This window comes from Ichthyophthirius multifiliis (genome assembly GCF_000220395.1).
Source record: "Ichthyophthirius multifiliis unplaced genomic scaffold scaff_1120509250831, whole genome shotgun sequence".
Classification (NCBI taxonomy): Eukaryota; Ciliophora; class Oligohymenophorea; order Hymenostomatida; genus Ichthyophthirius; species Ichthyophthirius multifiliis.
This window is the reverse complement of record NW_004086455.1, coordinates 1-21,384: the sequence shown is the minus strand read 5'-3', so window position 1 is coordinate 21,384 and position 21,384 is coordinate 1. Positions and strand designations below refer to the sequence as shown.

Below are 21,384 nucleotides of genomic sequence, written 5' to 3'. Positions count from 1 at the left end.
TTGATGCATAAATATTCAGTTTTTATTCAAAAGGTAAATTTTGATTTATTATATTTTATAAAAATTTACTGAATATTTGGTAAATTTTAAAAGAGTTGGTTGTTTATTAATTTAAAAAATTTAAATTTTATTTTTCTTTAACAAATTTTTTTAAAATTCAGTTTTATTTTTATATTTCTTCTTAAGATTTTATTGTTATTTAAGAATATTTTTGTTTAGAAAATAATGTTTGTTCAGATTATTCTTCATCAATTTATATAATTTTTTAAATTGATATTTATTATTTCGTATCTTATATTATGCTTTATTATAATTGTAGTTGCTACATTTCTTATTCCTTTTTTTTTTCTTCTTATTTTTTTTTTTTTTCTGCTTTTTCTTTTTCTGCTTTTTCTTTTTCAGCTTTTTCTTTTTCAGCTTTTTCTTTCTCTGCTTTTTCTTTCTCTGCTTTTTCTTTTATTAATTTATCTTGGTTTTCTTTCTTTATTTTTTCTTCTTATTCTTTTCTTAGTTTGTCCTATAAATCTTTTTTTTATTTTTCTTCTTGCTAAATTTTTAATCTTTCTTCTAATTCTTTCTTTAATTTTTCTTCTTATTCTTTTCTAAACATCTCTTCTTATTCTTTTTTTTATTTTTCCTCTTTTTCTTTAATCATTCTTTCTTTTTACTCCTATATAAGCCTTTATTCTTATTCTTTTCTTAAAATTTCTTCTTTTTCTTTTTATTCTTTTTCTTTTTTTTTATTTTCTTCAATTTCTAATTTATCTTTTTATATTTTTTCTTGATACTATAATTATTCTTCTTATTATATTTAATTAATAATATTGTTTAAAAAAATTAATGACATCCAATTTTTAATTAATAATATAAAGTTTCTTTTTTAAATATTTTTTGGAACTTATTTTGCTTGAATACTAAAAATAATATTTGCTTTAACCGAATTTTATTATTAAAAAATTATTCCATTTTGTTATAGTTATTAAGATTATTTTAGATTTGATAAATCTATTTTTATTAATCAATTAGAACATCTTTTTAATATTCTTTTGAATTATTTAATTATATAAAGATATAGTAATCCATTATGTTTCAAAAGAGATCTGTTCGAAATTAATGATTTAATTTAATTTAACTTTTTCTTTAGTAATATTAATACTTGGAGAGTATTTATTTTAATTTTAGCATTTAAACTCAACTAAATAACAACCAAACTTATTCTAAAAAACTGTAAATTGTTTTAATTCTATGTTAATATCCAAAGAAATTTAATCCATTTTTTAAAAAAATAAAAAAATATAAAATATATTAATATTAAAATAAATAATTCAATAAAAAATATGCAAAATATAATATTAAAATTAATAAATAATAAAAATATTATTTATATAAGATATTATAGTTAAAATATTAATATATTTATACATACATAATAATTATATAATTTTATTCCTATAAAAAAAATTAATTTAAAAATTATAATATAAAATAATGAAATTAAAAATAAACAATCTTTTTTAAAAAAATATTAAATTAATAATGAAAACATTAAAATGAAATAATAATATAAATATATAATATTTTATTTATAAAATATTAATAATATGTTTATATATATTATTATTTTAAATGAAATAACTAAAAATAATATTTATTATTATTATTATTATTGTTATTATTATTATTATTATTATTATTATTTTTATTATTTTTTTTATAATTTTTTTTATATATATTTTTTTAATTTATTTATATTTATATTTTTACTTATTAATTTTATTTTTAAATTTTTTTTTAATATTTTTATTCATATTTTTTTTAAATTTTTTTTTATTTATTTTCTTTTTTGAATATGCAATTTTAAATAGATTTTCTTATATTTCTATTATAATTTTTTTATTTATATTTTACTCTTTTTATTTTAAATTTTATTCTTTTTATATTTAATTATATTATTTTTATAAACAAAATTCTTATTCATATATTTTTTTTACTTTATTCAAATTATTCTGTTTGATTTGATTTAATTATTTTTATTTTTTTAATTATAATATCCTCGTTACTTTATACTATTCTATATTATATTTTTAAATTTGTTTGTATTATTGATTTATATATTAATCAAAAACGAATAAATTTTATATAATAATACTTATAAATACAAAAAATATATTAATTTTCCATTTTAATAATTTTTTTGTAAGTTATATTAGATTTTGAATTTTCGCCTTAATGTGTTTTTTTTGTATTAATATTGATTTAACTCCTTTTGACAACCAGTTTTTATTTGCATCTTATTATAAAATATTTATATTTATCAATAAAAATTCATATTATTTTTTTTATAATCTCTTTAGTAATGAGTTTGCTTTATTCTTGCGTTTTGCTATCTTTTTCTATGACATGCATTAATTTAATTTATATATTTTTATTTCAGCTCAATTAGTTTGTTATAGTATTTTTTTATCGAATAAGTTATCTATAATCTATTATTAAAATATTTCACACTTTTCCTCTTTTTCAACAATATTGATAATTTTTTTATTTCTTTATATTTTATTTATTAAATGCTTTTATTACTGATATTATGTAGTAATTTTATATCAATTATACTGCAAGCTTTCTTTAAAAATTATTTTCTTATAATTTTTAATCTTTTTTTGCAAAATAATTTTGTTATTAATTATTTTCGTAGTAAAATCAATAATAATCATATAATTATTAAATATATATAATTTTTTTCCTAAATATATTTTATAATAAGATAAATATATTATTTTTATCGAAAATATATGTATTTTATATTTTTTAAGTAATTTAGTCATTTTTTGGTTATAATTTTTATTTTAAAAAATTCTTTGTTTATCATGTTAATAAAATTATTTTAAAATTAGTATAATAATATAAAAAGCTTATTTTTTTATTATATAATTATTAATGTTTATCAATAAAATTATTTTAATATTTGTTTTTTTATTCAATATTTTATTTTTAAAATAATAATGAATAATTAAAATAATAGAAATAATAAAAATAAATATATAATTAACATAATTAAAATTTAAAAAAAATTAAACAATTTATATTATTGAATTAATTAAAATATATTAAATGTTGTAACAGCAGAACTTTAAAAATATCAATAATATATAATTTAAGTAAATTAATGAATATTTTTCATATAAATAAAATCATTCCTTTTCAGTAATATATTTGGATTATAATTTACCGAAACTAGATTCATCAGCTATAATATTTGAATATTTATTAGGCATATTAGGATAAAATTCTTACACTTTACAAAAGTCTATATAGTTAATATAGGTTCTATACTGTTAAAAGATTTTTTAAGTAAATTACCTAATAATTAATATCTATAAATTTATTATTTTTTCTAAACCCTAAAAGAAGTTACTTTTAATTTTAATATTAAAATTAAAATGTTCAGAAAACAGAAGAAAACTGAAGATTTTTTATATTCAACTGAGGCTATCTATTATATTAAAATAAAAATATATAAAAAGTAAATTTAAAATATATATAAAAATGCCATTGATTTTATACTTAATTTATTAATTAAATTAGAGATTTTATAAGAAAAGAAGAAAATTTATTTGTAAAATAATTAAAAAAATATATATAAAAAAGTTAAAAGAAAATAATTTAAAAGTTAAAAAAAATTTGAAAATTTTAATTATAAAATATAAAGGATTTGTTTTTATTTAGGTTTTAAATTACAAAATATAAATAATTATATGAAATAGTTTCATATAAAAGTAAATTACTAAGTATTTAATAGCTTTATATTTAAAAAAATAAAAAATTATGAAAAAATTAATATTTTTTATTTTTAATATATTTTATTCATAATTTAAAATTAATATAAATTATTTCCAATTAAAAATTTATTCATTAAGTATTTTTATTTTATATTTTAAATATTTCATTTAATTTTTTTTCGTAAATTAATTTTTAAATAATATATATTAAAATTTTGAATATTTAGTAAAAGTTTTTAAATTTTATTATTTTTATTTTTTAATATAGTACTAAAAAAGTAATAATTTTAATTTTGAATATACTGAAATTAATATTAATTTTAATAATTTGTATATTAAAATAAATACAAAAAACTAAAAAACAGAACAAACAATCAAAATATAATAGTTTACACACAATAAAGGAAAAATTAAATAAAAAAAATAAACTTAATAAATTAAGTTTTAATAAAAATATAATTTAATTTAATAAAAAAAATAAAATAAAATGAGAAAAAATAAAATGAAATAAAATAAAAATTAAATAAAATAAAATTAAAAATTAAATATAAATATAAATTAAAATAAAATATAAATTATTTATAATACAAAAATAATATAAACAAATTTTATTAAAATAAAATGAAAGAAATTATGATTACTTTTCTATTCATATAAGCAAACTATTTTATTATAGTTCTTCATATTTTTTATTTTATTTAATTAAATTTATTTGAATTATTTTAAATTTTAAATGAACTTATATCCAATAAAAAAGCTATAAATATAAGCATATAAAAAATTTATAATATTCATAAAAAATTTAAAAAGTAATATTTATTTATAACTAATTTTTAATTTATAAGTTTCTAAAATAAATTAAATATATAAAAAAAAATTTTTTTGAAAAATTATATTTAAATATTTTAGGCAAAATTTTTTTCCAAATAATTGCGTTTAAAATATTTATATTTTTAAAAAAAATTTGTAGAAATGCTATTAATTATAGAATTAAATTGAATATTTTAATTTAATATAAGAAAAAATTTATTTAAGAATTTCTTATAAAATATATATACATATAAGCATATCAATTTTTTTGTATTAAATAATAAGAATAAAGGATATCAAATTATGTAAAAATAAAATATAATTAAATAAATAAAATAAAATAATTTTTTTTTAAAAAAAGAAGATAATGATTTTTAATAATAAAATCATTTAATATAATTCAAATAAATACTATCATTATTATTTATCTTAGCATCTTAGAATGTCTAATATTCATCTAATTTATTTTAATTAAAATTAAATTCATATTTTTATCCTTCTAGTATGTGTTATTAAAGCTACTTCCTAAGAAACTCAATCTTTTGTTTTGGAACGACTTAAAATTTGCCTATAAGATTTTTTTCATTTAAAATATAAACATCTATAACTTAATTATTTTAAGGCATGGCTTCGTCGAATTTCTTTATAATTAAAAATATTATTTTCCCTTAAGAAATATTATTTTCTTCTAAGGTCGAATTATCCTTTAATTCTTTTCCTTCAAAAATAAGCCTTTGTTATTCTACTTTAATTCCAATTTATTCTAATATTTAATGTTTTAAATCAAATATAGTTTAGTTAAGATATAATATGTGTTATAAGTCTTTACCAGCTAATGTCCTTACAATAATTTTTACTTAACCTTCTAGCATAACATTTGAGGAATTATTTAATTATGTTTAATTTCGTCTTTTATAATTATTTATTTATAAATTATTTAATAAAAATGATAAAATGGTAAGCATCTTTTTATTAAAATTTATATAATATAATAAAATAAAATTATAGATATTATTTGATAAATACACATAAAATAAATTTATTTAATAAAATTTTTATTATTAAAAATAAAAATAATAATGTTATATATATATTTAAATAATTATTTTAATAAAATATTTAAATATTATAATTTATTAACAACAAAATATATTTATTTTTTTAAAACTAAATCAACAACAAATAGAACTTAATCAATTGTTTGTCACCTTGTTTATTACGAATTGTGTATATTAAATAAATGAAAAATGATTATTATTATAAATTATAATAATAATAATTTGTTTCAAATATTTATTTATATATAATCTATCTAGAATCATGCTTAGATATTTTTATAATTTATTAAAATACTTAATACACTAAATTAAAATTATTCAAATAAAAAAATGCATCTATTTTGATAATATTTTTTTTAAAAAGAAAATACATATGTATATATATTGAATTTTCTAATTTTATTTTTTTAAATTTTATATTTTTTAAAATTTTTTATCTTAACATTTAAATAAAATAACATATTAAAAATGTCAATAAGAACATTATTAGATATAGTAATCCATGTATAAAATTTTAGAAATATAGATTTATTTTATCAAGGCTTGTATTTTTTAAAATTTACAATTTATTAAAATTTACCAAAAGATTAAGTAAAGAAAATATATCAAATATAAAATAAAAATAAATAAAGAAATGTTATGCTCATCCATATAATTTAAGTGAAAACTACAAACCGTACTAAAACGATATAGAAGTATCAAAATAATAGAAGTTTAGCGATTCTTAGTTATTTAGGCCTTCAGGGATAGTTGACTAAACAAGTTCCTTTTATACAAAATCCTTTTTTATTAAATTTTGTGAAGAAGAAGTCGAACTTAATGACTTTTGTCATTTTAGATATGAAGTAGATGTAGATTAAAATAATGAAAATATAGAACTTTTTATGGATGTAGAATTAATGTTTTTTGATTGCATGAATTTAAATAACAATAATAAAGAAACAAATAATTTAAATTAAAATATTGGAAATAAATAATAATTGAATAATATTAATGAAATTAATTAATAAAAAGATTAAAATAATATCGATAATAATAGTGAAGAATGTTGTTTGTTTAATGATAGTAAATCTTTATAAACTTTAAAATATAAAATAGTTGATACATTTGAAGGTATTCATGAATTTATTCCAATTCTATTTGAAGAATAAAATTTTTGTGTTGCTAATATTATTTTTCATTCAGTTAAATTGGGTACAATATTTTTATTTATTTATTTTATAAAATAAAAAAAGATTATAGGTTTCGAGTTATTCCTATGTAAATTTCTGAATTTGCAAGAATGAAACCTGAAGAAAGAATAGCCTTAATGGAAAACTAAAAAAGTTAAAATATTCAAAAAAACCTTTCTGTATATGAACTCTTATAAAAGTAATATGGATGTAAAAATTTTTATAAAAAATATATAAATAATTTATATATATTTTTATAAATTTAATATAATTTTTTTAAAAAAAGAAATTGATTATAAAGGAATGTATAATTTGTTTGTTGAAAATTTAAAAAAAAGCTACAACAAATTGCTTAATCATCATGAAAAAATGAGTAGTAGATGCATATTAGAAAAGCAAAAAAAACATTTAAAAAATATTTAGTAATTACAAAATATTTTATTTAATAAAAATTTATAAATAAAAAAAGTAACCTCCAAGTAAATTAATAACTCCAGAATATGTTACATATGAAAAAATGAGAGAATAAAATAATGCCGTAAATCCAGATAGTAAAGATTTCAATAAAGTTTTAGAAGAAAGATTTAAAACTAAAGATATGGAAACGATAACTCATGCAATTTTAAATGAAGCAAATTTAATTAGCGGATAAATATTTTAATTATGGCATAAGTATCTTGATTTATATAAAATATCTCCTTTGTACTGTCAAGCTTTATTGAGATTTGAACATTAGGAAAAAATGAAGGAAAGAATGAATATTTTTATTATAAAATAAAAAATACTGAATAAAAATTTTTTCAAAGTTCATGAATAAAGCTTAGTTGAATAAAACTAAAAAGAGACTGATAAAAGGCGTCCTTTGTTATCTAGTTTAGAAAGAAAATACTTAAATGTTTTAATTTTATAATAAGTAAATAAAATATATTTAAAAAAAAAAGAAAATTGAACTTGTAAATACTATGAATATCAAGATTTCATAATATCCATTAATATATGAAGAATTAATAATCAAAGATTAAAAAGAAAAAATGAAGAGAATATTGTTAAATATATAATATATTTATTAATATATAATAATATTAAAAAAAGACTGAATGTGATAATTTAACAACAGAAAACGGGAACATATACTATAAAGGAATTCATTTATTTGTTTTAGTACACGGTTTCCAAGGAAATGCATTTGATATGAAATTATTAAAAAACTATATCAACTATTGTCATCCCGAAGCAATGTTTTTGTGTTCTTAATAAAATGAGGAAAACACAGAAGGAGATATAGAAGAAATGGGAAAAAACTTAGCAAATGAAATAATTACATTTATATAAGATAATTGTAGTGGTGAAAATTTAGGAAGGTAAATAATAAATATTATGTAAATAAAAATATAAATTTATTATAAAAGAATAAGTTTAATTGGATTTAGTCTAGGAGGAATTATAGTAAGAGCATCATTAACACATTTAGAAGAATATAAAACTAAAATGTATACTTTTATAAGTTTATCTTCTCCTCATTTAGGCTTTATGTATAATTCTAATAAAATTATTGATGCAGGAATTTGGATTTTAAAAAGATGGAAAAAAAGCTTAAGCTTATAATAATTAACAATGACTGATTATAAAAATATATAATAGACTTTCTTATTTAAACTTTCACTTTCAAAAGGGTTAGGTTGGTTTAAAAATGTTTGCTTAGTTTCCAGTTTTTAAGATAGTTATTCACCTTTCGATTCTGCAAGAATTGAAACGACTAAAGAAGCTATGAAAGATGCTGGGTTTAAAAAAAAAAAAAATCGTTAATTATAAATATTTTTTTAATTTAAAAGAAATGGAAAACTTTATAATGAAATGTCTTAAAATATTTTAAGTTAATTAACTACAAATTAATTATATAGATTAGATGTTCATTTTGATATTTAAGAAAAGTATATTAAATATTATATATTACAAATATTTATATAATTCTTTGTAGAAATATTGATACTTTAATTGGAAGAGCAGCACATATATAATTTATTGAATGTTAATAACTTATTAAAATTCTTGTATAAAGCTATGATATGTTTTTCAGATGATGTTTATATTATAAATTATATTAATCAAATGAAATTTTTCGTTTAAAAATTTAATGATTAATTAATTAAAATATAATAAATAGAATTTCAAATTTAAAATTTATATAAATCAACTTTTAATAATATAATTTATATTTTAAAATTTTCAAAAAAAAAAACTTTGTAAATTATTTGTTTTTTCAATTTTTAAAAAAGTAATTAATATAAATTAATTAGAACAGACGCAGTAAATTAAAAAACTAAATATTTTTAGATAATTTCAAAGCCAGAGATTTTGTATTTCTAAAATTCTTAATTAAATTAATTATTTTGTTAATACCGATGCAGATACTTCCTATTATGTGTTTTCTATGAGCAAATTTAAAAAGCTAAATATAACAAAAAAAGTAATATATGGCGCATTAAATATCTTTTATATGAAATTACGATTTTAAATCTACCTTAGTTTACTTTAAAGATATAATAGGGAGTGTTTGAAAGAATACCTTTTTAACATAGTAAAGTCTTGAAGAAGGAAGTTAGTTCAATAAATATTATAAATAGACATAATAAAAAAGCATCTTATGTAGAATTAATGAAAAAATGGTAAAGAATAGGAATAAATATAAATGATAAAAATACAATTTAAAAATACAAAAAACAAATAAAAAAATAATGAAATAAATTGAATTGAATAGTTAAAAATAGAAAAAAAATAAACATAAATTAAAGAAATTCATAAAGTAATAGAAATAATTTTTACAATTAAAAAATAAAATTCATACAATATAGAAGAATAGAATAAAATTTAATAAGATAATAAGAGGAAAAATAATGTTAAAAATTTTCAAATTGTTTCTATTAAAATATTTTTTATTATTAAAATAATAATAATAATTTCTAATTATTTAATTATATAAACTCAAGTTTAGTACATTGTTAATAAAGAATTTAAATCTTTTAAAATCTAAAAGATATTAATTCCTTAGGAAAATAAGTAGCAACTTTAAATTTGTTTAAGCTTAAAAAAATAAATATGAATAAATAATTGTAAATAAAATTATATAAATCTTTTGGTTTTTAAAATATTAATAAATTAATTTATATCATAACAGTTATAAGTCCACAAAATAATAAATAAATAAATTAGTAAATTAAATATAATAAAATATAAATAAAAATAAATAATTATAAAATAATAGATTATAATATATATAGGATAAAATATTTTAATTAAAATATTTAAAAAAAATAATATTTAAAAAAATATTATTTAGTATTTATTCCATATAATTAATAAGTATATATTTTTAAATTTAATAATTTTGTTATTTATTTTTAATTATTATATTTAATTTTTAATAAAAAAGAATTAGAAGAAATTTAAATTTTTTTAAAAATATAATATTCTTTTACAAAATCAAATTTCAATGAAACCTCATATATTTTTTAAAAATATATTGATTCTATTCTATTTTAAATATAAAATAAATTTTACTTCAAATAATTGTTTCAACAAATTAAATTAAAAAATAATTTAAATTTTGTTCATATTTAATTTAATTTAATTTAATTTAATTTAATAATAATAATAAATAAATAAATAAATAAATAAATTAATAATCTTCTTAAAAATTGTATATTTTAGTAATCTAAAAAAAAAATTCAATTATTTTTAATATATTATATAAATTTTTTGTATAAAAAATTATTTTTTTTAAAAAATAAATTTATATTTATTATATTGTTAGCATAAAAATTATTTTTTAAGTATTATATTATTATTATTAAATTAACTTTTTCAAGTTATTGTTTAAATATTATAGTAATTCCTAATAATAATAATATACTATATTTTTTTTTATATAAAAATAAAATTAAAGTTACTAAAGAATTTATAATAATTATTTATTATTTAGAAAATATATTTATAGTAAATTGTTTTTTTCTATCAAATTCAAAAAATAGAATAAAACATTTTGTCTTTTACACTTATTCTATACACTATTAAATGTTTTTATATCCGAAATTCTTAATTTTTCTAAAAGAAGTATTATTTTAAACTTTATTATAATCAAACTTTTTCATATTATACATTATATTCTTTATATTCTTATATTTTATGATTATATTATTGATTTTCTTCTATTTATTTCTGTATTGAGCTATCTAAACTTACTTTTTATAATATATTAAACTTAAGCAAAACAATTATTTGTAACAAAATTATCTTTGAATTTCAAACTCAAATTTTAATTATTCATATTTTTTTTAATAGAGTATATAATTTAAAGCAAATTTAATAATATACCAATATAATAAAAAACGATTAAGCTTTCCTTAAATTATAAAATATTTCATATTAAAGCAAAAAATTATTTATTTTAATAATTAGATTAATTAATTTACTAACCTAAATTTATATTAAAAACATATAATAAAACTTTTTTTTATTCTTTTATTTATTATAATTATTGTGAAAAGAAACTTTTGTCATTACAAGCATTAAAAAAATATATGATACAAAATTAAACATTATTTTTTTAATCTTGGCAGTTGATTTCTTTAACAGTTAATTTTATTTACTCTGTTAATGACTCTTATAATTAAAATTCGCTTTAAATATTTTTAGATTATTGAATTCTTTTTTACTATAACTAATAAAATTAATAAACTTTTAGTTTGTCTATAGTAGGCTGGCTATTATTATGCTTATAAATTATAATTTTATTAAATAAATAAATTTAATTAAAAAAAATATCAGATTAGATAATTTTACAACTTATGTAATTTTTGCACTAATATTTTTCTTAAAGTTATTTCATTCATTTTTTTTTTTATTTATGTTCTTAAAATTATATTATTGAATTTTAGGCCTATTAATTTCTTTATTCTTTTAATTTTTGAAATTATTCTAATTTTTAAAACTATTTATTTATATAGAAAGTAAAAATATGATTTTTTTTTTATTCATATTCAGTATAAAAATGATAGTTATTCTATTATTTTATATTTTATTAAAAAACTAATTCATGTTTTTATCACTTCTATTTATAATTACGAAATTCTTTTTTTAAATAAATAAAAAAAAGATAATATTAAATACATTTAAAAATATTTAACTTTTTATGTTCATTATAATAATTAGTAAGGATTAAAAAAAATTAATTTTATAATTTAAATACATCACATTATTTTTTACTTTATTAAAATTAGTCCTACTCTTTTTTATTATTATTATATATTTTTTTTTATCTTATAATCTAAAATGTTAAATTTATAAAATTTTTACTTGCTTATAAAATTTGGTTTTATAATAATGGATAGACTCTTTGATTATTCATATTTAAATTATAATTTTTTTAAAAAATACTATTTTATATCTTTTTTTTAATTTTTTTTAAAATAAATCAAATTTCTTAAAATTTGTTTTGAATTCTCTTAAAAGATATCTCCTTTTCATTAATTTATTATTTTATCTTCTCATAAAATTATCTTTTTTTTAAAAGATTCCACATATTTTAAAAAGAACGCTAAGGTAGCTAATCTATTTTTGCATTTTTAATTATTATTTTTTTAATTATAAAAGCTTTTTATTACTAAATTAATTTTTATAATGCATTTATATAAAAATTATATTTAATTAATATTTTAAATTAAAAATTAGAAATATTTTATATTTTATTTTACTTTCATATAAATAATATATTTTCTTAGTTTTTTACATATTAAAACAAGAATTTGATTAAGAAAATACTGATAAATATTTAAATAGAGTTTCTATAAATATAATAGTAATTTTATATAATAAATAATATAAATTGACATAATTTTTAAAGATTTTATTTAAAAAGAAAATTGCTTTGTATAAAATAATTATAATTATATTATTAGATAATATTAAACTAATGCAATCCATAGATTTTTTAATCTTTTTTAAGAATAATTTTTATAAAAAATAAAATTTTACATGTAATAAAATTGTAAAAAGAATAAAATACTTGAAAAAATATATATCTAAAATATTTGAAAATAAATTTTAAGTAATATTTTTATGTATATTTAACATAAAAAAAAATAATGTAATTATATTTTTTATAATAAATATATAATTTTTTTTTTATAATATTTTCATATTAACTTGAATAGCAAATTCAAATAAATGCAAGCCTTAAAATTTAAAATTTTCCTAAAAAAAGAAACAATATAATTACAATTTAAAAATAACTTGTATGATTTCTATTAAAAAAAATTAATTAATAAATTAAAAGTATAAAAAATACTTAAATAACAAAATAATAGTTTGTTTCTCTAAATTTAATGTTTAAAATTAATTTAAAAATAAAACTATGTCTAACAAGTAATGGATATAAAATTCCAATGATTTCAATAATATTATCAAATTTAAATAATTCGAAATTTTAAAAAATATTTTTTTTAAAAAAATAAACTTGGATATATATAAAATATATTTAAATATTAATGTATTATATTATTATCACATTTTTATTAATTATAATAGATTAAATATAGATATAAATCTAATAATAAATTAATTATAAATTAATTTTTAATATATATTTTAATATTTTGTTTAAATATTTAATTATTTTTATTTTATATTGAAAAATGTATATAATATATAAATTAATAAGAAATTATTAGTTATGGTATTGCTTTAAAATGAAAATAAATTATTTTTATTTGATTATTTTATTATAAAATAATTATTAACATTATAATCTTACAAATATTTTTTTTATATATAATATTCATACGAAATTTAAAAAAAGTTAAATATAATCAACTTTATACTTACCAGAAATTTAAAATTACATTTCTATTTAAAATTACCTGAGCAATTTTTTTAAAATAAATATATTGCAATTTATATATAATGTGGTTAATTCTTCTTAAGTTTTATAAATCATATCTTTTATAATTTATAATTAAAAGATTAATTAATAATAAATATAAAAAAAAATATATATAATTATTTATATTAACAAACTATTTTCTTTTTATCTATATAAAAAAAAATATAAAAAACAAATGAATCTAGTCTCTTATACGTAAAGCTCATCTGAATTTGAATTAATGAATACTAAAAATTAATAATATGACAGTTATGAAGAAAAAAGCCAAAGAAAATCTTTAAAAAAAAAAATTACCAAAAAAAAATTACCTTAAAAATAAAAAAATAAAATACTTAAAAGATCTCCAAATTTAAAGTAAAATAGCAATTTTAGTATGAATAAAGAAAAATAGTCTTTTATTAATTCTTAAAAATAAAATCAAATAAATAAAAGTAACTCACCCCCTTTATTTAATACTGTTGGCGCGTAAAACAATCAGCAAGAAACTCTTTAAAATGTTATCAGATCTAGAGAAATCTAAGAATAATATATAAAATAAATTACTGGAGTTTAAAGTATTGATTGCTTATTACAAGCTACTGAGTTTAAATTAAATTAAACAAAATAATAAAATATTTAAATGCTTCAACAAGTTACTAATGCTAGAATTAAGTAAGATTAGATTGTTAATAAACTTCTTGAAAATAATCTATTTATGAGTAAAATAGTTTAGAAATGAAAAAATAAACAAAAGATTGTTTTTCAATAACTTAGAAAGACGAGGAATTTATAAACTAAATTTAGTGTTCATAATAAATAAATATTTAGAGTTAAACAAATATTTGTAATAAATCAAATAAAACCAAAAAATATAAGTAATATAAACAAAAAAAATAATATATAATATCCGTATATATGTAGAAAAAATAATATTATGATAATTAAAAAAAAAAATATTTTATAAAATTATTTTATTTTTTCCTTAAATTTTTAATTTATATTTTTTATTTAATTTAAGTGATTAAAATTTTAATAAATCTCCAAGCTTTTTAAATATAGATTAAATGTTTGTAGAAAATGACAATAAATAAGATTTTTTTAGCCTAAACTAAAAATAGTTTAATCATAATATATAAAACGATAATTTCTAAGAAAATAATTAATCTTAAAAGTATATATCTATTTTAAATTATGATGAAGATAGTCTATTTATGGATTGCTAATCATGCTTTAATTAAAAATTTTCATACAATAAATAAAAACTTAATGATAACATTTACTAATAAAATAAAAATATTCGGTAAGTTAGTGAAGCTACAACAAATTTATGTCATAACTCTAGTGACATATTAAATTATGATTTTAATTTTAGTTGTGAATGCTTAGACTGAAAAAGATTATATTTATAATCATTTAATTATTCTATTTTTATATTTATTTATTTTTTTATATTATGATTATTTAGTTTATTTTTATTATTTATAGATTTACATATTATATAAAAGCTTTTTTAATAAATTTTAACCTCTAAAATTAAATAGCATATTGTATTATTTTTTATTTATATATGATATTTTTTCTTTATAAAGAATAAAATAAAATAATTTTTCAAAATTAATTAAATTTAGCAATTAATTTTTTATAAAAATATTTATTTAAATGAATATTAAATTTTAATAACATATAAAAATACAATTTTATGTAGAAATTATAATTTAAAAGCAATATATTTAAATATTAAAATAATATATTTAAATATTAAAATTTCATATTTTAATATTAAATTAGTTATTTCCATATGATTTCATTTTAATTTTATTTAAATTAACCAGCTATTATTATAAAGTTATATTAAAAAATACTTTTTTATTATTAAAATATTATTTTTTTATTAATAAAATATTTTTTTTTATAAGAAAATAATATTTAAAAGTTATTTATTTAAAATAAGATATTTTTTAATTATATATAATTTTCAAACCCAGAATGAAATTTTTTATATAAATTAGAATATTATAATAAAATTAAAAATATTATAAAAAACTATAAAATAATTTTAAAAAGAAAGATAAAATATAAACAAATACGTTATTATTATACATATATATAAAGTCATTTTTAATAAACATCATAGTTTTAAAAACAAATATAGCCTTATATAAATAAATGATATAATATAATATTTGATTTCTTATTATTAAATAAAAAAATCAACTATTATATTCAATGTTCGATCCTTTAAATTATATATTTATTTTTTGTTTTTCTCTTCATTACAATCATCGTATTCATTATTTTCTTCTTATATGCTATCTTTTTGCTATATCTCTTTTATAAATAATAATAAAAATTTACATATTAAAAAAAATTACAAAATTAATTTTTTGCTAATTACTATATTTATTATTATTAATCTAAACTTCCAATAGTATAATAAAAAGCATTAGAAGGATCAAGTTTTTAATTTTAGGCAAGCATAACAGGATCTCTTGTGACAAAAGAGTTAAGATTATCTTAAATAACTTATTATTAACTTTCATCATTGGTTAAATAAGGAATTCTTAAAGGAGTAGTAAACAAAGAATTGTTTTTTTGTCTAATTTAAAATGATTCTAATTGTGAGGAAGAAACATCATCTATAGACATCTTTTTCATATATTAAGTTTAGAAGTAAGGATGTTCAAGGGCTTATTTTGAATTAATTCTTTAAATAGGATCTTTTTCAAGAAGTCTTTATAAAAGATTTTTACAGTCTTATGAAAGATTTTCATAAATAGGTTTATTAAAATCAATGATACAATCTTTATTTTTTTTCAAAACATCATTAAATTTCTTTCCTAGAAAAACAGCTTCGCCAGTAAGCCTTTAATAAAAAAATATTTGTATTTATAAATATGTATTTATAAATATATATATTACAAAATATGAAAAATTATTCCTATAGAAAACATATCACATATAGCTGAATATCCTGAATTTTTATCAACTAAATTAGCTATTTCTGGAGCCACAAAACCTGGGGTTCCGCATTTAGGAAAAATATAAGGATCGTCATTCACAAATGATGCGAGTCCGAAATCGACAATTTTTAAAATTATTTTGTTATTTTTTTTTGAAAAGAGAATATTTTCAGGTTTTATATCTCTGTGCATGATATTATTTTGAGTACAATAATCTATACCTTATATTAGCAATTTTATTATTTCTTTAACTTCATTATCTTTATAGGGTGTTTATGAATGCTTTTTTATTTCGTCATATAATGTTGTACCATCAACTATTTCCATTACAAAGTAAAAAGTATTTTCTCCTTCAAATACTTCAAATAATTTTATTATGTTTAAATGGTTTGTTAAACAACGCATTATTCTTAATTCATTGTATAAAGAAAGCTTTTATTTATTTATTTTTTAAAATTTATATTTCTTATATATTATTTTTACCATTCCCTTATCTATGTCATATAATTTTTATTTTTCAAAACATTTTACTGCATATCTAACTCCTGTACTTCTATGGATTGCTGAATAAACCTTTAAATAATTTCATAATATGTATATATATATATATATATATTACTCTAGCATAATTTCCTTTTCCAATTTAATTTTCAACTTTATATTCATCTTAAAATTTAGCTTAAAATATTCTTTAGCTGAGAAAAGATTTTAATTTATTTAATGAAAGTTCTTCAGCAAGAAATTCATAAAAATTTTATCCTACTTATAATTAAAAACCTAATAATTAATACTAGAGTTATTATTTATTATAATTCCATATTATACGATTACTAGGAATTAATTCGATTATTTTATTAGGAACTTTTTAAAAGGGATTCTAATTTTTTAATAAAAAATTGTTATTGTTATAAAAATAAAATAAATATTTAAACTTTGCAAATAAGTAGAAATTCATTTAATAGATATCCATATCTTACTTTTTTTTTGTCACTACTAGATTTTTTCTAAAGTTAAAATTAAAGTTAAGTTAGAGAATAATTAATACATTCATTTATCATATATTTATTTATATCAATATTACTTTTAAAAATAATTTAATTTTAAACATCAATAGCTTTATATTATATAGTATTATTATTATTAAACATTTTATTTATTTATTTATTTATTTTTTTATTTATTTTTTCTTTCTTTTTTTAATTTAAAAAAAATACATTAAAAAATTATTTTTATTGGTTAAAAAATTATTTTAATAAAAATATTAGATATTAAACACTAGAGAAATAATTTATGAAAAATTAAATATTTAATTATTTTTTAATATAAATTATTTGTTATCATATATTAATAAATTTTTATTTAATTCATTCTTCGATTTTATTTTTAGGATAATTTAATTCCCCAAAAACAATTGCTAATGTAGCAGCTGTGTTTTAATTAATAAGCCTAGAATCTATTCCTAGTTCTTTTAATTTAAGTTTATTATAACGAATTTGATCCATAATAAGTTCCATTCTTTCTTAAAAGTTTCTTTATTTTTCCAAATTGGAAAACAAATTTATTGGAGATTCGAAAATTTCCATCAAAATTTATACTTATTAAGATCCTAACCCTTAAATCTATCTTAATATATGTCCAAATTATTCTTTAAGTGTTAGATTTGCATTTTTTCTATTTCTTAATTAATAATCTTTCATACTGAATTTAAACTCTAAATAATTGCTTTTCTAAATATAATCTTGTGTAAATTTAATAATGTTTTTATGCATAAAACTTAGCCATTAAATAGTTTCTTGGAAACATTTTGTCCTTTAAATTTTAAAATTTTCTATTAATTATGTATTTATTATTGCATTTTCAATTTAAGTTTAATTTATTTTTAAATTTTTATGATTTTTAAAATCACCTTCAATTAAATAATACAAATTTTTATTTGACTTTTTTAATATCTATTTTTATACAATTATAAAATTTAAAAATATATATAAATTTAAAAATAATATGCCTGTATTTTTATTCTTTATAACGATGATCATATATACTTGCAGCTAAATCATCACCTGTTTTTCTTTCTATAACATAATCTAAAACATAACTTTATTTTGTATTATCTTACACTTTATTATTATATTTTTTTAAATAAATTATTATGAATTTTTACTTTCTATATCTATTACCCATAAAAAATCGCCTAAATAAATACTTTCTACTCTACAAGTGACATTGTTTTATTCAAGTTTTTCTTAAAAAGTTTAAGCGCGATTATTTTTATCAGTTTTTTCCCTAACATCAATAATAAGATAAATTTAATAATGTTTAATTAATGCTTTAATTTATTTAATTAAATATTTAATTTAACAGTAAAATTATAATTTTACACTTTTTAATAAAAACATTAGACTTTTCTTAAGGTTGTTTTTATTGAGAAACATTTGTGTTTTAATTAAAATTATTAAAGTTAACTGAATTACTTTAAATTTATGATTAAATATCATTCTGGATATCATCATATTCCGAAAAATTAATTGATGCTTATTTGAATATATTTTGACTAGATAAAGGCTTTATAGACATCATATCTAATTGTTATTTATTTTTTCCTCTTTTAAACTTCTATATTTTCAAAACAGAAAGGCTATTATTACTCTCTGATTTTTCTTCTATACATTAAGAACCATTTACAGAGTTTGAATTTTTATTTAATGAATATGATTATTTATTTAAAATATTATTATTATATATAGAATTCGAATTGCTTGTATTTCTATTATATTTACTTTCTTGTAATAAATTACCTAAACTATCTTATGTTAAATTTTTTTCATCAATATTTATTGTATTATTTTGTGTTTAAGAACTTGAAATTACTTGATTTTGGCTGTTTAATAATCTATTAGTTTATATTTATATAGGTTGGCTTTAAATTCTTTATTTTATATTAATAAAATTATTTAAACTTTATATTTTTTAAGAAGATTAGCATGTATTCGAAGATTAAGAAATTTACTAATTTTACGATTAAGTATTTCTTTATATTGTATTTTCTTATTCTAAATCACTTTCATTTATTAAAATTGCATCTTCATATTCTTAATTTTCATTATTTAATTATTTTTTATAATTCTCTTTTACTAAACCATATATTAGATTTCCCATTTTCTCTCCAATTCCATTCAACATTAATGCTTGTTTTCCTTTTTTTATATTTATTTAAATTTATGATTTTTTTTTTAAATATAAGCTTTTTTAATTAATGAATATTGATTTTTATGATAGTTACTTGATAATATTGGGAGAGGATATTTTTTTAATGATGAAATTATTTTGGCATAAGTTAAAGATAAGTTTTTTCTTCCTTATAATTATGTTTATCTTTAAAGTATTGATATTTTATCTATTATAAATTAGTTTTATTAATTTAAAGCTTTTTTTTAATTATACGAATTAAAATTTTATTTTTAAGACATATTTTTTTTTATTAAATTCAATCTATTTTTTTTTTTCACTAATTTTTGAAATATTATTTTTAATTTTAAAATTAAAAAAAATTGCTATTAATTAATTAAATTGTTTTTATTTAAAAATTAAATTTATTAAAATTAATTAATATTTCATTAGAAATATAAATAATATATAATATAAGAATTTTTATTATAATACTTAAAAACTAAAAATATATTTATTAATTATTATATAGTAATACTTAAAAAAATATTTATTTGCATTATAAGACCAAAACTTTAAATTAATTTTTTAATAATAAAATTTAAGTTTATATTATTATATAGTTTAAATTAATATTAAGATTTTTAAAATCATATTACTTTTATAAAAATTATATTAAAATTTAATGAATATTTATAAAATTGTATAAATTTTATAAATTGTATTTATAATTATTTATTTTTTTAAAACTTAAAAATACATATATAGAAATATTGTAAAATAAAATAAAAGATATAATAGATTATTTATTTAATTATAATAAATATGTAAATAAATCGAATTAAGTTTAAAAAATTTAAATTAAATAAAAAAAATAATTAAATTTCATAAACAAATAAATGAAAAATTTATAAAGTCGATTTAAAGTTAAATAATTTTAATATTATTTTATAAAAAAAATTATTAAATATAAAAGAAAGCAATAAAAGTTTATTAAAATATTATAAAAAATTATTAATATATTTAATAAAATTGTTTAAATAAAAAAATTATTTATGATAAAAATATAGACACATCAAATATATTGATTGAAAAATATAGTTGCTTATATTAAAATAATATTTATTTTATTTATTTCAATTTTAATAACTTTTAAATAATAAAATATATATTATATAAAAAGTAAAATATAAAAAAATATTAAAATAAATAAAAATAGTTAAATAAATATACATTAAACATAGATTTATATATAAATTATAATTATATAAAAAATATATATATTTAAATATTATAATTATAAAAAATTATTAGAATTTATAAAATTAAATAATAATTCAAATAAATTTATAAGAAATTTAAATTATAAAAAATAATAAAAAGATTAATTATTTTATAGTTTATATATATATAAAAATATGTATTTAAATAAAAATATATATTATAAAATAAAATTTATAATTATTTTATTTAAGAATAATATAATAATAACATGTAATAATGTTAATAAATAAATTAAAAATATAT

At 14.2% G+C, this 21,384-nt stretch overlaps 3 protein-coding genes across 3 annotated transcripts, besides 69 other annotated features; 2 read left to right on the top strand and 1 right to left on the bottom strand. All coding sequences in view use genetic code 6, as the record gives it.

Moving 5' to 3' along the window:
• Positions 1–327: 327 nt before the first annotated feature.
• Positions 328–386: a microsatellite.
• Positions 329–384: a microsatellite.
• Positions 339–399: a microsatellite.
• Positions 344–442: a microsatellite.
• Positions 360–458: a microsatellite.
• Positions 450–495: a microsatellite.
• Positions 476–604: a microsatellite.
• Positions 476–649: a microsatellite.
• Positions 560–601: a microsatellite.
• Positions 650–694: 45 nt separating the features above from the next.
• Positions 695–758: a microsatellite.
• Positions 710–750: a microsatellite.
• A 530-nt stretch (positions 759–1,288) lies between the features above and the next one.
• Positions 1,289–1,375: a microsatellite.
• A 270-nt stretch (positions 1,376–1,645) lies between these two features.
• Positions 1,646–1,814: a microsatellite.
• Positions 1,646–1,838: a microsatellite.
• Positions 1,648–1,818: a microsatellite.
• Positions 1,649–1,707: a microsatellite.
• Positions 1,649–1,805: a microsatellite.
• Positions 1,677–1,835: a microsatellite.
• Positions 1,697–1,762: a microsatellite.
• Positions 1,697–1,828: a microsatellite.
• Positions 1,697–1,843: a microsatellite.
• Positions 1,706–1,830: a microsatellite.
• Positions 1,844–1,871: 28 nt separating the features above from the next.
• Positions 1,872–1,960: a microsatellite.
• Positions 1,875–1,919: a microsatellite.
• Positions 1,961–2,990: 1,030 nt separating the features above from the next.
• Positions 2,991–3,034: a microsatellite.
• Positions 3,035–3,614: 580 nt separating this feature from the next.
• Positions 3,615–3,678: a microsatellite.
• Positions 3,679–3,831: 153 nt separating this feature from the next.
• Positions 3,832–3,862: a microsatellite.
• Positions 3,863–3,975: 113 nt separating this feature from the next.
• Positions 3,976–4,013: a microsatellite.
• Positions 4,014–4,243: 230 nt separating this feature from the next.
• Positions 4,244–4,352: a microsatellite.
• Positions 4,270–4,351: a microsatellite.
• Positions 4,271–4,354: a microsatellite.
• Positions 4,355–5,657: 1,303 nt separating this feature from the next.
• Positions 5,658–5,716: a microsatellite.
• Positions 5,658–5,722: a microsatellite.
• A 104-nt stretch (positions 5,723–5,826) lies between these two features.
• Positions 5,827–7,329, top strand: IMG5_096970 (hypothetical protein; the record flags this gene model as incomplete). The annotated part of the gene is made up of 4 exons (XM_004035521.1): positions 5,827–6,838; positions 6,880–7,026; positions 7,103–7,192; positions 7,286–7,329. The coding sequence occupies 4 exons, from the start codon at positions 5,827–5,829 to the stop codon at positions 7,327–7,329; spliced, it is 1,293 nt and encodes a 430-aa protein (XP_004035569.1).
• Positions 6,040–6,077: a microsatellite.
• Positions 6,192–6,224: a microsatellite.
• Positions 7,056–7,097: a microsatellite.
• A 4-nt stretch (positions 7,330–7,333) lies between the features above and the next one.
• Positions 7,334–8,897, top strand: IMG5_096960 (serine esterase, putative; the record flags this gene model as incomplete). The annotated part of the gene is made up of 4 exons (XM_004035520.1): positions 7,334–7,688; positions 7,856–8,177; positions 8,226–8,747; positions 8,795–8,897. The coding sequence occupies 4 exons, from the start codon at positions 7,334–7,336 to the stop codon at positions 8,895–8,897; spliced, it is 1,302 nt and encodes a 433-aa protein (XP_004035568.1).
• A 699-nt stretch (positions 8,898–9,596) lies between these two features.
• Positions 9,597–9,630: a microsatellite.
• Positions 9,631–10,003: 373 nt separating this feature from the next.
• Positions 10,004–10,075: a microsatellite.
• Positions 10,012–10,085: a microsatellite.
• Positions 10,014–10,063: a microsatellite.
• A 28-nt stretch (positions 10,086–10,113) lies between the features above and the next one.
• Positions 10,114–10,152: a microsatellite.
• Positions 10,153–10,196: 44 nt separating this feature from the next.
• Positions 10,197–10,239: a microsatellite.
• Positions 10,240–10,428: 189 nt separating this feature from the next.
• Positions 10,429–10,460: a microsatellite.
• Positions 10,461–10,466: 6 nt separating this feature from the next.
• Positions 10,467–10,499: a microsatellite.
• Positions 10,500–10,769: 270 nt separating this feature from the next.
• Positions 10,770–10,808: a microsatellite.
• A 2,602-nt stretch (positions 10,809–13,410) lies between these two features.
• Positions 13,411–13,445: a microsatellite.
• A 589-nt stretch (positions 13,446–14,034) lies between these two features.
• Positions 14,035–14,062: a microsatellite.
• Positions 14,063–14,542: 480 nt separating this feature from the next.
• Positions 14,543–14,591: a microsatellite.
• Positions 14,588–14,629: a microsatellite.
• Positions 14,630–15,163: 534 nt separating this feature from the next.
• Positions 15,164–15,220: a microsatellite.
• A 235-nt stretch (positions 15,221–15,455) lies between these two features.
• Positions 15,456–15,516: a microsatellite.
• Positions 15,517–15,578: 62 nt separating this feature from the next.
• Positions 15,579–15,640: a microsatellite.
• Positions 15,582–15,645: a microsatellite.
• Positions 15,595–15,660: a microsatellite.
• Positions 15,661–15,734: 74 nt separating this feature from the next.
• Positions 15,735–15,775: a microsatellite.
• Positions 15,742–15,795: a microsatellite.
• Positions 15,745–15,795: a microsatellite.
• Positions 15,796–15,942: 147 nt separating this feature from the next.
• On the bottom strand, positions 15,943–17,647 carry IMG5_096950 (protein kinase domain protein; the record flags this gene model as incomplete). The annotated part of the gene is made up of 4 exons (XM_004035519.1): positions 15,943–15,968; positions 16,153–16,595; positions 16,652–17,237; positions 17,266–17,647. 4 exons carry the CDS (start codon positions 17,645–17,647, stop codon positions 15,943–15,945), a joined length of 1,437 nt encoding a protein of 478 aa, XP_004035567.1.
• Positions 16,614–16,642: a microsatellite.
• Positions 17,648–17,839: 192 nt separating the features above from the next.
• Positions 17,840–17,891: a microsatellite.
• Positions 17,840–17,896: a microsatellite.
• Positions 17,841–17,875: a microsatellite.
• Positions 17,897–18,646: 750 nt separating the features above from the next.
• Positions 18,647–18,695: a microsatellite.
• Positions 18,657–18,695: a microsatellite.
• Positions 18,696–19,386: 691 nt separating this feature from the next.
• Positions 19,387–19,428: a microsatellite.
• An 846-nt stretch (positions 19,429–20,274) lies between these two features.
• Positions 20,275–20,325: a microsatellite.
• Positions 20,326–20,838: 513 nt separating this feature from the next.
• Positions 20,839–20,891: a microsatellite.
• A 149-nt stretch (positions 20,892–21,040) lies between these two features.
• Positions 21,041–21,087: a microsatellite.
• Positions 21,088–21,103: 16 nt separating this feature from the next.
• Positions 21,104–21,168: a microsatellite.
• A 94-nt stretch (positions 21,169–21,262) lies between these two features.
• Positions 21,263–21,311: a microsatellite.
• Positions 21,312–21,384: the final 73 nt, after the last annotated feature.